This window comes from Thunnus albacares, chromosome 19 (assembly GCF_914725855.1).
Source record: "Thunnus albacares chromosome 19, fThuAlb1.1, whole genome shotgun sequence".
NCBI classification, from domain to species: domain Eukaryota; kingdom Metazoa; phylum Chordata; class Actinopteri; order Scombriformes; family Scombridae; genus Thunnus; species Thunnus albacares.
The window spans coordinates 9,391,656-9,410,045 of NC_058124.1; the positions used below are offsets into that span (position 1 = coordinate 9,391,656).

An 18,390-nucleotide genomic window follows, 5' to 3' on the forward strand; every position below is an offset into this window, starting at 1 on the left:
GTATTCATCAACACTTGCACAAATAAAACCTGGAGAAAGATATGTATCTGCGTATTTGAGCAGTCTTTTCACCAGTGATATTGTGCCTGGCCGTCTGAGGAAACTTCCACTCATCCACTTGTATGGATGGGCATAGAACATCTGCGGAGACAAAGATGAAGGTTACACAAGAAAAAAAGGGAATGTGTAAACAGTAAAACCCCTAAAATGTACTTCATGAGTTGTCAAGAAGAGCACATCAGTCTTTTGAGAAGTTATCTCAAATGTAATATCCTTTCACACCTACTTCTGGGTGAAATGGATAGAGTTTCTGTGAGAGAGAACAAGGAACTTCAAACATTCATACTGCACATTTGAAAGTTAACAGAAATATTGATCTGGAAGATAGAGAAAGGGAGTTGGAAAGGTAAAAGGGAGTAAAACACACAGAGCTAGATGAAATGAGGGCAAAGCTGTGCAGAGAGGAACACAGCTGGTCTGACAGGTTGTCTTGCACCAGGCTTGTCTGTCGCGGTAGCCTCTGTTTGATGGATATGTTCTCACCCTGTCAGGGGAGGTTACAGAGGAAAGTGTTGCCTGTCAGAGCGGCCTGTCTGACTATGGGGGGAGATGTGAGATGTGTAGAAAAAACGTGCTGGTACAGGTAGACATGGACCCTGTGAATCACTGTGATCCACAGTTAATTGATCTCTTTGGGGCCAAGGACCAAGGCCCCAAGCAAGACATTCTACAGGGCACGGTTTTTCAAAAACTGTTTTTTGTTTTTTTTTACTATGACTGCAGAGAATCAGGAAGCAGGTGGTGCCTTGTGTTAACCAAAAATAAAACCTAATAATTTTCTTTGAGCTGTGTCGCTGTCAGTAATATTCTAAATCATTAATGAGTGCTTCATACCACAGCTGAAGGTTAGACACTTTGATTTAACCTCATTCAGTATTCAGGTTCAAACAACAAGGCTGTTAAGACACTGAACCTGTTCTCAACATCATTGAATTGTTTTTTTCAGGGTGTCCATTTCTAAAAATCAGATATGTAATTGTGTGTAAAGGAACACAAATCTTAAAACAATAGTTCAAAATTTTTGGGAAACAGGCTTTTGCATAATATCAATACAACTCTCATGTCTGTCTGCTAAATATGACGCTATAGCAACCCGTTAGCTTAACTTAGCATAAAGATTGGAAACAGATGGAAACAGTGTGGCTCTGTTGGAAGATAACAAAATCTGCCAACCAGCATCTCTACAGGACACTAATTAACATGTTATATCTCGCTTGTTAAATCCATACAAAAAGTGTAAAAATGACAATTTGGTGAAAACAGTTCGGCACGTAACTCCTCATAAAAAAACACACTCCGTTGTGCACTCTATTTTTTATACAAATTAATCAAAACAAGACATATTGTGTTTATTAGTGAGCTTTAGATGTGCTGATAGGTGGATCCCGTTACATTTGGACACAGCAGGCTATTTCCCCTTTTCAAGCCTGCTGGAGTGTTTATTGGACAGATGTGAGAGTTAATCTTAATAAGCACATTTCCCCAAAATGTCAAATTATTTAAGATTAGCTGCAGATTCAGATGTAGGGTTTTTTTGAGGGTCACTATTAAACTTTAGAGGACAACATAGAGCCGGAAGAAATTTCTTCTTTTCTTAAGACACTGAAAATAATAATGCTCTTCAAACAAAAGTAATGTTTTTTGTGTCTCCTAGTTTTATGGATTCAGTATAATAAAGTTATTTTTATTTGATGAAGTAGTGAGTGCAGTGCACGGAAAGTTGCCTTGAAGCATGCAGTGGAAACACATTGTCTGTTTCTATTCAAATTTTAACTTTATCCAGGCTGGAAGTCACATCAAAATGAGGTGAAAGAGCCTAATATAATTACTAAAATAATAACATCCAACTGACTTTAATTATGAGTTAGGAATTTAATTTCACGGAGTCCGGCTGAAGAAAGAATTAAATCACATTTAGTGCTTCATCACCTATTATCAAGTTCATCACTTGACACCCTGCAGCTTCTGCTAGTCTTGGTTTTAAAACACACACAGCGTTTCAAAAGCAGATTTTAGCCTGCCTGCCTGCAGTGTGTGTCATTCTCTTATTGCTGTCTACATGTACAACTCAAGGTGTGGAAAAGAGATGTCAAACAGCGGTGTTTTGGGAAGCTGTGATGAAAAGTCAAAGAAATTGCATGAATCGAAAGTGACCTCCAAATAAAGTAGCAGATACAGTGGTGAGTACAGAAAGTATCAAGCATAAGTTTGGAGTAGAGCCCTCTGAATCCTCTGATATTCTCTCTCATTCTATCTTACATCCTTTTTTCCACACACACACACTCTCTCTCTCTCTCATGCACACACAATCACACATACTGTATTTATAACTTCACTGGTCCATCCTGAAAACTCTTCTGCTGTGTCAGCACAAAGTAAACTCTGCAGCCTCACAAAGACACTGCTGCCTTTCAAAAAAGACACACACACATACACAAAGAGCGTATCTTCATTTCTCCCTACGCAGGTGTTTTTGAAGTCAAGAGATGGTAAGTTCTACCTTTCGTCACCGCTTACTCTCTCTTTTTTGCTTTTGTTTTTCATCACCACCCAATTTCCATCAGACAGAATCAAGATGAAGGCTTTGTCAGGAGTAGAGACATCCTGGCTAGAGGAGAGCATGCAGCAACAATGAAAAGTTAAACAGCAGAAGAGAGAAGAACGTGGAAAGAGGAGGGAGAACGAACAGGAGAGTGCAGAGGGGGGAAGTGAAGAAAAGGGAATGGGAGGTGTGAGGAGTCACTTGAGGAGAGGCAACTTGCCCTAAACACCCAGACTAGCACTCTGGAGGCTATATGTTTCTTGTCTGGGGTGATGCTAAGGCTGGCTGACAGTAATACTTCTATCCTGAGATAAAGAAATTAAGTTATAAGAGGCATGTTTTACCCTAAATACTGTCTCCCCAGTGGCCATTTCAGAACATCTCAAACTCAGCTTGTCAAGCTCATGTTCTACATTGTCAGATAGAGATGTCCCGAGCTGATCCTAAGGATTGGCAGCAGGGCTGATCCAGGCATGTTTTAAAGGGGACATATCATGCACACTTCCAGGTCTGTTTTTTTATTCTGGGGCTCTACTAGAATATCTTTGCATGATTTACATTTCACAAAACTCTTCATGTATCTCATACTGGCTCTTTATGCAGCCCCTCATTTCAGCCTCTGTCTGAAACAGGCTGTTTTAGCTGTCTCTTTAAGCCCCTGTCTCAATGAGCCCACTCTGTTCTGACTGGTTAGCTTAGGAAAGCTGCCCCTCAGCAAAATTCCTCCAATTTGAGACGCTACGTAAACAATAGTAGTCGGATTTCACTTCTTTGTCTCATTCTTTACTGCGGATGTCAACTTCTCAAATACACTCATAGCCTATATGATTGAGCCAAAATCCGATCTGAAATATGCAAGTGGACAGTGTGAACAACCCATGGAACTACCTTAGCAAGAAAGGCTTTGGAATGGACAACCATTTGTGGGCATGCACGAACCATCTGAGGATGAGTAGAGGTAACTTTAAACCTAGCGTTCAGAGCAGGCTGAAACCTGGGCTTTTGACTGTCAGGGAGCATTTTTACAGATGTTCACCTCATGTTTTGGTACTTTGTTAAACACAGACATCCCGTAATATAACAGTATATAAATGAGAGAAAGTCACAGAAAGCATGTTATGTCCCCTTTAAAAGATCGGCCAACATAATCTCGATCAAATGCTCTCCTTTGTGGGCTGTATATGCCAGTGAAAATGAGAGTAGGTCATGAGCTGTACATTGTCACACATGCAGTATCCTTCAGCTTCATTTGTACTTTGTGAGCCTCAGCTGTACAGTTGAGTGAAACAGTTAACACCATTTGGTTTTAGCATTAGTACCTTAAAGATGCATTCATTTCCATCTTTCATCTATTTTATGCCACTGGAGGGCAGCAGAACTAGCTGTATACACAACACTGACATATCAACAACTTATTAGATTGATAGAATGTGTTACCAAAAGTTGCGGATTTACACATCTAACAGACATGCTAGATGTGTCTTTTGGAGCTGGGCAGGTAGTGTACAATGGGTTTATCAAAGCTTTTGCACTGAAAGCAACTGGCTCCTGTGGCTGAAAGCAAGAATGATGGGAGCGGTGACAGTGAACCAAAATAGTTACCTGGCAAAATCGAAACATTGAGCTGAAAGAGGCTAAAAAATCCTGTAGAACTTTTTTGTTCAGTGCAGCTGTAACAAGCGACAGGGACTTGAATATGATAAACAATGTGTGGAACATATCTGCCAACATTTAGGTTTCAAAATCGGGAGATTTTTTCAGCAGCAACGGCAGGGAGTGGGGGATGAAGTGAAGGATAAGTCGAGGTGACAACAACTATGCTCGTTACCGTAAGTGCAATAAAACCATTGCGAGTAAAAAGCCAATAAGTACTTCAAACCACCAGTTCAACAAGCATAAACATGTAGAAAAGTGATATTTCAACTGTTTTGCCCGCAGTTTCCCATCCACCATGTTCTACACAGCATGCTGGTTAAGCTAATAACATGAAAGCTGTCTGTATGTAGCTTAACTGTTTATTTGAGTTTGCCACGTATCTTAAAATTTGGCAAATTCTTGTAAACTTAGCCTCTGGCTGAGACAAACCAGCCCCTCCTCACTACCAGCAGTACCTGCAGGCAATGAATCACATCAGCAGCAGAGGGAGGACAGAAGACTGGGGGAAAGACTGCCTGCACAGAGAGCAGCTGTACACACACCCCTTGAATCGGGTTGTGGTGACAGATAGGATGAAATTGTATGTCGTGTGTGGATTGTGTTTCATAGATGATCTGGCAACTTGGGTAACGTCAGACAAACATACAAAATAATTACGTTGAGGGCCATGCAAATTACTGGAGTTTCCCAGGAGAAACAACAAAACCGGAGCACAGAGGGAGACGGGGTGAAAATATGGGAGAAACCCAGGAAAAATGGGAGTGTTGGCAGGTCTGGCATTGAATACTTCCAATGCAAATTTCAACATCAAAAAAAAGCACAGTATGAAAATTACACACTCAACTTTTCGAATCCATGTGTGAATGAGGATTGAAACTGATGGAAGCATAACTGAAGATGACTGATGTGGCTGACAATTGTTAAGCTAATCTACAGCTTAAACTAATGAAAGTTAAGCCTGACCATCCTATTGCAGGAAGTTTGCCAGCAAATTTTGAATCATTGGACACTCAAATGAACAGCTTAAGAACAGGCTATAGCAATGTGATCTGCTGTTGCATATGAATAAATATATTATATATTGGTAAATAAAGCATATGCTGCCTCTCTTATATAGCTATGAATCAAGCTTATTGCTGTGTTTACTTGTAAAATTGTGGGATTTTTGCTCATGCTCATGGGAGAAACAAGTTGTTTTTACATAAGTCGGAGGGTGGATGATATTTTAGTGGACTGTTGCGTACTCATAAAGCACTTTGGCAGAGGACACACTGCGGAACTTGAACCCCATTTCCTCTCAAGCTGTGATCAAAGGAAATCATTTGCTTGTTGACAAGCTAATTAGCACAAAGTATGAGTGCCACTCCAGGATCCCGCTAGTAGCTGCATGTAGCCTTAAAGAGATTGGATGGTCTTGGCTGGGTTCACTTCCTCTTTGATGGGTTGTGTTTGAGTCTTGCCAAAGCAGGTAATGATACTACACTGGCAAGTCATGCAGCACACTGCTGTGAGAGTACCCACATGTTTCCACCTTGCCAAAGATAAAAATTCAGCACATTTTAGGCCTTTAGAGAAGTCATACTTTTTGATGTAAAGAGACTTACACTCAACTTGGAGGGTGTACAAGTAAAAAGTGAGCGACAAGGACAAACCCTGGATGATTTAATTACTGTAAATGTATCAATACATAGAAAGTAGGAAAATGTAATATAACTTTCCCAGAAGCCAATGACTTCACATTAAAGCCTTACAATTCAGGCAGTCATTATGACAACGAGCAGTGTCTATGTACAATATTAATACAACTGTAGCTGACCTACTGCAATACCCCAGCTAAAATTAGTCATGTTTGACCTTTCTTGCATCTTAGAGGGAGTGATATTAAACAAACTTCTGTGGGTTTAGTAATCAATGGCCTTATCTTCCAGTGCCTTCTAGTGGCCAGGGCCTACTGAAACCAACTGACTCTGAGTTTTTAATTTGGTTTTTGTGCCAGAAAGCATTTGGAAGAGTGCTTTCATTAGGGAGAAGAGGTCAGGAGTGTGTTCACAGTGTCAGAGTGTGCGCTGTGTGGTTTGTAATAAGAGAGGGTATGGCTAGTTATCGAATGTGCTTTACAATGTGGCATTCCAAGATAATTGGACTGGGCTGCTGATCAGCAGAAAGTCTTTCTCTCTTGCAGAGGGAGAGTCTTCCAGGTCCTGGAGCTATTAAACTCATGCAACACATGGGAAGGAGAGGGGCATGCTGGGTGATGTAGTTGATGCAACATAACAAATCATTATGGCCTATGTGAGGCTAAAATAAGGTGGAGCATGACAAACTAAGAGGGTGATAGGAGGAAAAGGAGGGACTGAGACAGAGGGAGAGTCTGTCTCACTCGCCTTTCGGGCAAATGAGACAGACAAGAGAGAACATTCCTGGTTGGTTTCCAGAGATAAAATTGCAGTACAGAGGAGTGGAAAGACTTAAAACGCAGCACTTTAGAAGGATGAGCTCACTCATTTTCCCTTTGTAGGCCTCTGGCGCACTTTCAATATACTCTCACAAGTACACACACACACACAAACACACACAGACTTGAGTCATGACACACACGAATTTACAACATTTTCCCAACAATAAACTTAGATAGGACTTGCAGGGGTCTGTAAACTTCTCCAGTGAGATTGTGTTGTTTCACATAATGTCTGGCATCCTGTGTTTGTTTCTGTGTACGCAAACTGTGCACATGCATGTGGGTAAATGAAGATGTGAAGCAGGATTAGATCTGACAAAAAAGGGGTAAATACACTTAAAAAAATCTAACTCAAAATATGTTTTTTTCAAACATCTTTAATTATTTTCTGTTCACATTTGTCTTGACTTGACTTTCTGCATATTGCAGAACACAGCTTTTTATAACAAGACCTTATAGCGCAGGCTCATTTATGAAGCAGCACCCCTGGAGCAGATATAAGTTTAGGTGTTTTGCTCGAGTTTATTTTTTCACCATTGACATACAGGCACCATCTGTGACAGCCTACTAGCTAGCCCAGTCAAAACTTGATGATAACTTACAAACATGAACACACATCTTGTCCTGCAGCTTAGCGTGTTGAACAAACCACCAAACAAACATTCACCGGGGAGAAGTGCACCACTAATGTCAGTTAGCAGCTAGATAGTTAAGTAGCTGCTCAGCTGCAGCACATTAAACAGCGTGTAAACATATCTGTAGATGTCACTACGGACTGGTTAGATGCTGGTTTGGTCGATGCTCCTCAAAATCCGTGTTAGCAACATGCTGTCTGTCCATGACTTACAGCTACAGCAGTTTGTTTACTTTGTCTTAAATGAGACATTAAATGTTGCAGTTAATCGGCAGTTCACATGCACGCTGAACTGTGGGGAGCGATCACCATATGGATCACAGATCAACTACGTTCCATTACACCACTACAAACGAGGTAGGTGTGAGATGGCCCTAAGAATCTGTCTCAAACTCTCTAAACCAATGAGGTTTATAAAACCACTTAAGTAGTGTCTTTTAGGACTGATTTCCTCAGAAAACCGTTAATATTACGCTAGTAGATGTGATCATGAAATGTAACTGAAGCCATTGCATTTTTTTGTAATCTGGCCCCCCAGCCCTTTCTATCAAATCAAACTTCACAATCAAACTAACCCTAACCCTTGCCATTATTTCAACCAATAATTCATTGGTTGACACTTTTGAATGAACCCAGCCAGTATCGTGTTTCAACAAGGAATTACAGCACATTAAGAAAATAAAGAAGCCCTTTCATGGTGTGTTAAACATCACTTAATTGGTGTCAGTATCAGTTTACAATGTATACATTCTGTGTCAGTGTAAAAACGGTGTCCGTATCAGTTTAGAAGCAAACACAGCAGATACGTTTTTGTATCCTATCAAAGAAAAAAGAGCTAACCAGGCTCTTTACTGTATGTCTGCTTTTGCTGCTAGCTGCTTATCAATTTTAACTTCTGTTTTAGTACAAATGTGTTTATTAATGCAGCAATTCATTGGCACCAGAAAACATACAAGCTCAGATGCAGACAGAGGGAAACGAAGTCAAAACAAATCAATACATAAATCCATTACTTCAGACTGCAGAGGGTCTGTGGTGCACACAAAAAAATCCATCTTAGTAACACTACCAAAGGCAGGGAGTTTCAGCCATTTAATTTAACTATGGGCTCTGGTTTCTCTGGCTGATACACTGCAGAACTGCGATGCAATCACTGAGCTCAACTCTTCAACACTAGTTTTACTTAAACCTGCCTTCCTGCTGTAATGTCAGCAAATTACCAGTAAGGAGAGATTTGGATGAGTTGGAGGAATAGTGATAGTGTGTGGGTGCGGTGCTTGCTGTGACAAAATATTATAGCTGCACTTGAGAAAGCACTTTCTTCCAACCACTGGGGGAGAGGACTCAGGGGAGCTGCAAGCTGACTCAGTCTCATCTGAAAAGCTCTGACTAGGGTCTCCCAGGAGGGACCCCCCTCCTCCTCAAAGCTCCCTTCGGAGCTCCACAGGCTATGGAGGATTGGTCGGCCCCCCGAGTGAGATCACAGAGCTGGCCCCTGAGAACACACTGACAGTGTGATGAGGGAGTATGACAGTTCAGAACAAAATAAATAAAACAAGACAATAAAAGAGATTTCTCTTCACCTCTCTGCCTCTTGGTTGTCTGTTTCTCTCTCTGTCACACCTACACACATGGATACAAACAGAAACACATTCTCTCCAACATATCAACACACAGATAAACCTGCATCTCCACATGCTCACACACTCATTTATGCACACACCCAGACATTCAGAAACCATAAAAATGTATGTCTTCTGTACAAATACAGAGGAACTCAGAATGATTGAGGGTTCATGAAGAGGAACACAACCACAGATGGTAAACACACACATGCTTCTTTACCACAGCCTAACCGCACTGCCACCAATAGTCACCAGCTTCAAATGCACATAAGCTGTAATTACACTTCATTTACATTGTAGCCTTGGGCCACATCACACATACAGGGTATATACATATGCAGACACAGACAGAAACAGTTCCATCAAAGTCAGATGGGCGCCAAAATGTGAAAAGTTGGTAATTGGTCAATAAAACAACTCTAGCTTGAAAATATGAAAAAAGTCTCAGTTGGAGGTGCTTGTAACCTAGCTCCAGACAGCATTGTTTTGTGACTTTTTAGCACTTAAATGAAGACATAAGAGTTGTGAAAAGCATTTAGTTGGGAGAAATTAGTGATTTTTTTGTGGCCTTTACCATTAAACATTTTTATTCACAGCTTTGGCGGTAAGCAGCAGTAATCTTGGATAAAAAACGGACTTCAATAGAGTTCCACAGTGGCTGGTAATTTAATGCAGTTATTTTATACTGCGCATCCAATTTCGAGTAAATGCTCATCTTCATCTCACTTTAAAATCCTATTCTCATGAAAACAAGACAGTTTAACTTCAGTGAGGAAGCGGGAAACTCACCTTGCTCCGATGTCAGCGTGTCACATGAACCCAAGCTGAGGGCCAGCAGAGTCAGAGAGGAGCAGAGAAGCCACATGGTTTCACTCCTCTGAACACACCTCACCTCACCTCACCTCAACCACCAGCTGACGGATGAACAAACAGAAAAAGGGAAAGTCAAAAAAGTCAAATATCTCCTACATTCTGTCAGCATGCCACCAAGTCTGTTCTCTCTGCCGACAGCTGCATATTATGCTTGACTCCTAAATAGACGTTGATGTATATTTATGAGTCAGTCATAGCTGATGTGTTAATTATGTGGTATGATGCAGGCTTTGTTAGTGGCATATGAATTAACCAGAATGTCCCTCATTAAGGAGTGTAACTCTATAAAGTCTGATCATAGTCATTATCTTGTCCATCTGGTTGGCCCTTGACTGGGCAGCTGTGACACACAATCACAAACACACACACACACAGTCACACATGCAATATGTCTGTGAGTATACATTTAGGTGCACATACACACCTGAGATCATACCTAGAAAATAAACCATTCTTAAAATCAAAGAAGAGGTACACACACACTGCTACAAACAAATACAAACTGTTTATGCAAGACAGCAAAGCGACACGCACACATGAGAGTAAAATGATTTACATGTAGTGAATTTGGTTCACAGTCAAGCAGACAGTGGGGCCAAAACACACAAACACATCTGGAGACTATTCCACTGGAGCCATGGCTGTGTTGCACCAGATGCTTCCACGTGGCCCAACAACAAGCACACACACACACACAGTCTTGAACGGATTAAAATGCATGCCACGTCTAAATAATCACTATACTCAGTGTCCACAGTCACTCTTCCTTACTACAACCCCCTTTCTCATGAACACACAGAAGAATGCACACACATAAACCGCCCGCTCTGACTCACACAAACACATCCCAGCTGACCTGGACTTGCCCTCAGCGTGTGTGAGGACCCCATAACTCTGCAGTGTTTACAGGTACAGCAAGGCCCTGAAGGCAGGCAAGCAAGCAGACTGTGTCTCTGTACACACACCTGTCCCGTCTACCAGGAGAAATGACCCCCACGCTCCCCTAGGGGTACACAATGTGGCGCTCCTGCCCAGCCGAGAACACGGTGTGAATAGCATCTAGCCTGACCTGACTGCCCTCAGCGCACCGCTAACAGACAATGTGGTGGAGGACAGTGTTTCAAATTATGTTCTGAAATAACAAGGACAGCTTGACTTGCCCCTCATTGTGAATTATGCATTCAATTTTGGGGCTGCTGACTCAAGGTATGGTTGTTCCCTTTGTTTTCTTACATTTTAAAAGGCCAGGTTTTGAAGCTTAATGAAAAGAGTGAGACATTTGTTCTAAGCTTGTGGCCTGTCTGTACCTGAAACAACAAGAAGAATGATTTTTTTATAATCTTTATAATCATGTTAAGGCAAAGTTTATCTGTGTGTGCAACTGCTGACAACATGGACACTTTTAAGTAAAAAGAGCTGCAAGTTTAACAGCAAGAACAATTGTTTAAAAAAAAAAAAAACAACAACTTTTCCCCTGCAGTTGGATAGGTGGAAGGTTAATCAAAGCCCCAGATGGCCGTGTTTGAGCACTCTAAAGCTGCAGCCATTATTATAGGCTTCATGCCACATGATCACAATAATAAGAAAGTTCACACAGTACATAATACATAATGCATCACAGTCCAGAGAACATAGGCTGAAGGAAAAGTTACAGCCCATTGCTATTATTATCTGGCCATAATCCAAAACAATTTAATAGGCTTCCTAATATATGTTGCTAGGGATGTCTCTCTGTCTCCTCTCTCTGTACTACATCCGCAGCTTCACCACCACCCAGCTGGCTTTAGCAGATAAAGCTAGTACGAGTTTAGACCACTGGGCTCGGCCGCTGGGCTGGCCCTGAGCCCAGTAAGCAGGCCTGCGAGTGATCGGGTCACTGAGTACGAAGCCAATACAGGAAGGAAAACAATGACAGATTTGAAAGTCTTCCAACACTAAACGCCTGAAGACAAGCGCAGGCCGACAGAACTGGTGACCAACACTGACAATCACAACACAGCTCTGATTCTTGTTCTCAGCTTGGGCATTTTTTAACAACAATGTGTCTTCCTTGAAGATACAGAGCTGCTGAAAGGTTCTAGGAGTCATTTTGATTCTAGGTCCAGACCAATTGCCTGTTTTCTATTTCCAGCTCAGCTATCAGTTCCAGTACTTTCTATGGCTTCAATGCTTACTTTGCCTTGTACACTGACAAAAGAGGCACCGATATTGTCCTATATAACAATGGAAGCAATTTGTGCTCAGTGCTTAGCAATTCTTGTTGTCACACATTTCATCATCATTGCCATCGCTTACAGATGGAACAACAGCCCCAACAAAAGGCTGTTTAGAGGAACAGACTCTGACAGAGTTAAATGAAACATGTCCTCTCTATGGCCTGACAAGAGAATTGCTTATTAGCCACCCAGACACAGATGATTAAATAACAGTGAACCAGTAGCCCACTGTTTAAACTACTTTGCATCTGTTTAAACGGGAGAACCCGGCATAAATGTGTCAGTCATGTAATATTTGAGGGTTTGCTGCTTTTCCAGCTCTCTCTCTCTGTCAGCACACTACAGCAAAAAGATTGATAGACAGCTAACTCACAGGATATCTGCTTCCAATCTCTGCTGCGCTATCTCACACAGACAAACATAAGCAGCCAAGAGTGGTTTTGGTGCCGGGCTGTGAAAACAACCTCCCGATCAGGCTGTGAGGATGTGACCCCTAATGAATCCTCCAGAGACAGTCGTCTCCCAGCAGAGGATGTGTAGGGAAAAGTTGACTGGAGTGCAGTGATAACACATAATGAATAGACAGCTAGCGTCACTGACATACACACACATTTAAATACAGTATGTGTGGCGCAGATGTAGGGCCGCAACTAACAATTATATTCATTGATTAATCTGCCAATTATTTTCTTGATGAATCAATTAGTCATTTGGTTTAAAAAAGGTCAGTGAGTTTGAACAGGAAGACTGTCAAACAGATAGAGGTAGAGAGACATTTATGCCTATTTGACACACACACAGTGATATAAGCCATGCACTGTGAGTAAGCAGATGCACACATCCAGAAGGCAATAATAAAGTCAATTGCTGTATTTCTACAAAATGCAGAAAAATCTACTCTATTAAGTTATTGTGAGTACGATTGATTCTAATTGTGAAAAAATTTAAATGACTGTTGGATGTCTGACAGCCACACGAACCTTAACAGAATAAGTGGTTTAAAAGAGTATTGAATGGATGTTGACATCAGTCAATTTGCTGCCGTGTTTTCAGACAGCTCTATAAATTATGTTGCAACATAAAAGGTACCAACACATTTTTTTACAGACAGAAGCTTCTTTTTACTGTAATTCTGATGTGTCATGAATGCAGCAACATGCACACACAGCACTGGCTCTCGGAACTTCCGATGCGCTGCAGGGCAAACCTAAGAGTGCATTGCGGACCTGTTAAAACGCGGAACTAGGAGCGAATAAAAGTAACTAAACATGCCCTGCGGTGTTGATAGACACTCCAGATATCCACTGACCCAGAGCAATAGAAACTTGCAAACTAGAGAAGGCAATATCCAAACTTGTATGACACCAGAGACACAAGGCAAGTTTTCACTAGTCTTACATTCTGGGCAGTCTTCTGTGCCTTCACTTGAATATTTGTGAATGAGAAACAGGCCAGCACAGTTGCAGATTGTGGAAAAAAAAGTAGGGAGTGTTGAACATAAACAACTCTCCCTGGGCATCTGCTCACGGGCTGCCTCGAAGTTCCAGTGCCATGACACTTTTGGTCCACTGACACACAGTAAAGTAATGATGTAAAGTGAGGCATACTCTGATGACGTGAACTACAGTAGTTGGCCCTGAGCCCATGCTGCGCATGGATGAGTCAGCCTTCGGCAAGCAGATGACCCGTTGCGTTTCTTCAGCTTGATTTTACATTTCTGATAGCCTAATGTTCACTTCACTGCTGACCCGAATAAGCAAAGAGTCAAATGGATGATACACTTCGCTGCAGGCCTGTAGCACAGGCTGGAATTGGAAGCAGTATGTGAAACAGATACTACATGGCCCACAGCTAAACACTGCATGTGCAGCCTGCAGCAGGTTAAGTGAGCAACTCTTAATGTGTAGTTAAATTCAAGGACATCAATTTGTAATGTTTACAGGGCTATATTCCCTAGGCTTAGAGGAGGGAGCAGAACCATCACTGCAGGGGAAAAAGTCCCTGGAGATACAGCAGCATATAAGTTTCTGAGCTTTTTCCTATAGGGTACTTAGATCCTGTTTTTTTTCAACCCCTCATGAAAAGATGTCTTCTGCAGGTGAGGAGGTAAGAGTGGAGAGAATGCCACCTCTGATCATAAAAATCAATCTTATATTCTCTTAAGAGCAAGCTCCTTGGTGAATTAAGTGCATGCAAAATTGAGCTGCTCCACATTTTGTGGGGAAAACTTTCAAGAAAGAGCTTTCTGCCTGTGTGGTAGCAGTGATGGGGGGTGGGGGGTTCACAGACAGGATGTAGAAGCCAGCAAACATGGGATGGCTGAGTAATGAGGAAAGCAGATGAGGCTGTGGCATTAAAGCTTCCTCCTCAGCACTTTTCTTGTCTTTTCTTCCTAGAAAGAAGTCAGATTCTGGACACTATGATCTCAGAACGGTACAATGCTTTACTCCAGACGTTGCTCTGCTAGAATAATATGCATGTAGCAGATCCAAAAAACAGTGCGCTCTGGAGGCTTTTCCGTGCTACATGTGTTGGATGCAAGCCATAAAGATTTATAGTGACAACTCAGCCCCTAATGTGTTGAATTAAGGCCTTGTTTGGGCATAAGAGAAAAATCAGCATCACTTTTGCCAGCATTTATACCAGCTAGTTGTAGTTTAAAAGTTCCTTGCAAAATCCAATAAAGAAATAAGACAATACTACTACAATACAGCAATGTGTCAGGACTACTCAGCAAATATACTATACATTTAATGATCTCCACTGGAGAAAGTGAGTTTATCATACTTATATTTTATGTCCTAAAATTATTATACTATTCTTTAGTATCACTATGATAATCTCAGGGACTGTGTATGTTGTACTCAATAGTGAATTTACAGTGATTTCGTAGAAGGCTACTCATTTTCTGCACATTACTACTAGCCTATGATTTTCCAGACATACTACAGCAGCCCTAGCCTGTTGCAATACAAACTAAAAGTTTCCTCAAAGTTTCACTACGGTCACTTTCAAAGTCTGACATTACTGCCTCCATTGCAGCGTTTCTTCGCAAAACTTGCAAAACTTAATTAGGTGTTTTCCGTTTCAAGCATCGCTAGAACACGTCCATAAAAGTCCATAAAAGCCATACCTTCAACTATTGATAAATCCACAAGTTTGCGACCACATGAATCCGTAAATAAATGCGTGTCCACAAGGACCAGACTGGAAATCTTGTGGGACGATGCAAATGTAATCCAGTGTGGGGTTTTTTTTTTGTCCTTTTCACTTTTTTATTGAAGTTTCTTCAACGGAGAAAAGAAAGAAGAAAAAAGTTACAGCAAGATTGTCCGCGTCCAACTTTTCCCCTCCCCTCTCTCCTGCTGCCCCACAATCTAAATCCCAGGTCTCTCTCTCTCTCTCTCTCTCTCTCTCTCTCTCTCTCTCTCTCTCTCTCTCTCTCTCTCTCTCTCTCTGCCTTTCTTCCTCTCTCACCCTCTCTTTGCCTTCTCTATATCAATCTCTCGGTTTCTTATTACTTTTTCTCTCCGTCTCTTTCTCTTCCCTCTGCCTCCTCCTGTCTCTTCGCAATACCCCCCTCTCACTCCCTCTCTTCTTTAGGAGATCCCTGGGTGAAACGTGTGGTGACATCACCTTGTCCACAGCGCTGGAAAATGCGCCTGGGGCATCTGTCCAGCAAGCTCTTCCAGGCTTGTACCCTCTCAACCCCTCACCATCACCTCTGCCTCCCCCTTCTCCCTCCATGTACTCCATGCCTCACCCCTCACTGTTTGATTCATGGCTTACTGAAGGGTAAAGAAGACTTGCTTCTATTGTGTCTGGGTTAAAGCGCTGTATTAAGACAAGAAATACGGATTATGGTGGCACGGCTGGTGCATTGTTGAGAAAAATTTACTCCATTAAAATTAATGAACTTACTTATCATGCTTACCTTTGATTGACGGCCAGGTCCACAGCTTCCATATTGTTTTATCACTGGGTTTTATTGCACGCAATCCATAAAGTGGCCTCGGTTGCAGCCCCTGACCATTCAGAAACACTCGTCTTAACAGCCACATAAATTCCACCTTTATTGTCAGTAAGTAAATAGTTCAGGAGGTGAATAAATATCTCTTTGGCATTTGATTTATGTGTGCCTCCCCCACTTCCATGGCTAAATAGGTACTGAGGAGTGCTCACATCTTCAAGATATTTATTTCTGTCCTCTGTTGAGAGGTCAATTCCACTTCCAAACCATTATTTTTCACTTTCTGATTAGCTTTAACCTCCAGCTCAGAAAAAAAAGTGTAAACAGCATAATAAGAAGTTGACAGGCTTGACAACAACTCGCTGAATTCCAGTAAAGCCTCTTTGACTTGTGCATGAGGGAATCAAGATGTTTCTGCTCCATCAATGACTTTTGCAGCTACAGCCTTTGAACTGCACGTTCTCCCGGATGTGACCTTTTTGAACTAATAACGCCAAAGGAAACAAGGTCATTCGGTCACTGTCTGTGGGACATCTGGACAAGTGTGTGTGTGCACAGAGGCCAAGAAAGGCCATAAGAATTGAATTTTATGAGCAAATCAATACCTTCTTTTGAAAGGTAACCACTACTGAATATTCAGTGTTGAAATTTTAATCATACTGAATGTATAGTACTAAACTGTATTCACTAGCAAGGACCATGCTGCAACAATATGTGGCTAAAGGTTTAATGATATGAGGAAGTATTGGATGTCGAGGATGGATGACTGGATATTAGGAAGGGGATGGACATGGGAGGAGGAGGTTATCATTTTAGGTTGGTCTGGGACGGATGCAATGAAGGTTGGGGAGGAGGATAGTCAGTATGGGCTGTCTGTCTCACGAATTGTGTCACCCGAGCCAATTACGAGCCCCAGACAGTACATGGAAAAAGGAGAGATTGGAAAGGTATGCACAGGATTGAATAAAAGGGGGGAGAAAGAGAGGGGTGTGAACAGGGATGGGCTGGAGGAGGGATGAGGCAGGAAGGTGAATTGATGAGGGGAAGATAAAGGAAGGTGGTCAAGAAAACTGAGGCAAAAAGGAGAGGACGGGTTAATCAGATATAGGCTTGACAGTTGATTAGAGGTGTGGCCGTGCTCCTGAATCGAAGTGAACTAGTTAAATTAATTATTTAAAAAAGAAGGAAAAAAAACATCTTCAGACAGTTTCTGACTTTAAGACTGTTAAAGTCTTTTATTTTCTTTTTGGTTCACAAATTCAGACAGAAAAAAGGATCTGCGGTTTCCAGTAGGGATGTGCAGACGGGCTAGTATTTGTATTTGTATCTGTATTTGTTGAAACAGCAAAATTATTTGTATTTGTTTTTGTAGTTGAATAAAAGTGGAAAGAGGCTTAAAAATCCTGTTTTTATTTTTATTACACTTTTAATTTTAGAAAATTAAAGTGTTACAATAAGTGTTCATGAATAAACTACCTTACGAAGGAGGTCCCCACACTGGCTCTCGAACTGGAGTCTCCTCGATCATAGATGACTGTGCTGACTACTGAGCTAAAACTTCACTCATCGCCTCATTGCAGGCAGACCTCTACCAATTTATACACCCATAACACAGAGACAGCACACCATATAATGTGTAGGGAAGAAATTCAAAGGCAATTCTTGCTTTGCACTTTCCATTTATTGCCTATATTTTACAACCTAACTTTGTGGAAAGGAGAAGGGAAACAACAGGTTATAGAGAGTCCCTTGGGAGCACTTCGCTTGTGTCAGCCCCCAACTCCGGGAGTGATGTCCAAATAAGGAAATGTGCGTCATGCAGCAGGTGGATGTGACTCCCCTCTTTGAGACCTGCTGATAGACGTAACAGCGGAGCAGAGGAGAGAGACTGAGATAGCGATGTAACCGACCTGCACACTGGTATTTGACTTTTTTTTTTTTTCCTCCCAAATACAAATTATTTTAAAAATATTTGTATGAAACAAATATTAGTAAAAAACAAACAAAAAAAAACACTATATGTGCTTTGCCAAATAATGTATTTGTATTCGGGCACACTCCAGTTGGTCATCTAAACATCTGTTTGTTTGATCATGTGGCAGACAGAATGTAACCTGATAGGACCAAGCACTGATTGATTCTTTTCAAGTTTGAATTTCACCTGTCTTATTTGAGCAGCTAAGTTTATTTTACATGACTGTAATTGTTTAAAATTGAATTTAGGGTTTTTAGCCTTGCATGAGGGATGGCAATGTCAGTCTGCCACTCAGTCCATTTGTTAATCAGTTGGTCAGTGCACCACTTTGGTCCTGATGGAAATATCTCAACAATTATTGAATGGACTGCAATGAAATTT

General features: G+C 41.4%; 1 protein-coding gene across 8 annotated transcripts in view; it reads right to left on the reverse strand.

The window, feature by feature from the left end:
• The window catches only part of col16a1 (collagen, type XVI, alpha 1), a 70,395-nt gene extending 54,891 nt beyond the window's left edge, over window positions 1-15,504 (reverse strand). For all 8 annotated transcript variants that reach the window (XM_044336669.1, XM_044336667.1, XM_044336663.1 and 5 more), the window contains exons 1-3: window positions 15,198-15,504; window positions 9,765-9,889; window positions 73-141 (exon numbers count right to left, since the gene is read on the reverse strand). In XM_044336669.1, coding sequence (XP_044192604.1) covers window positions 73-141; window positions 9,765-9,840 — 145 coding nt within the window. In that variant the 5' untranslated portion in view covers window positions 9,841-9,889; window positions 15,198-15,504. The remainder of the gene's footprint in view (window positions 1-72; window positions 142-9,764; window positions 9,890-15,197) is intronic.
• Between the last annotated feature and the right edge of the window lie 2,886 nt (window positions 15,505-18,390).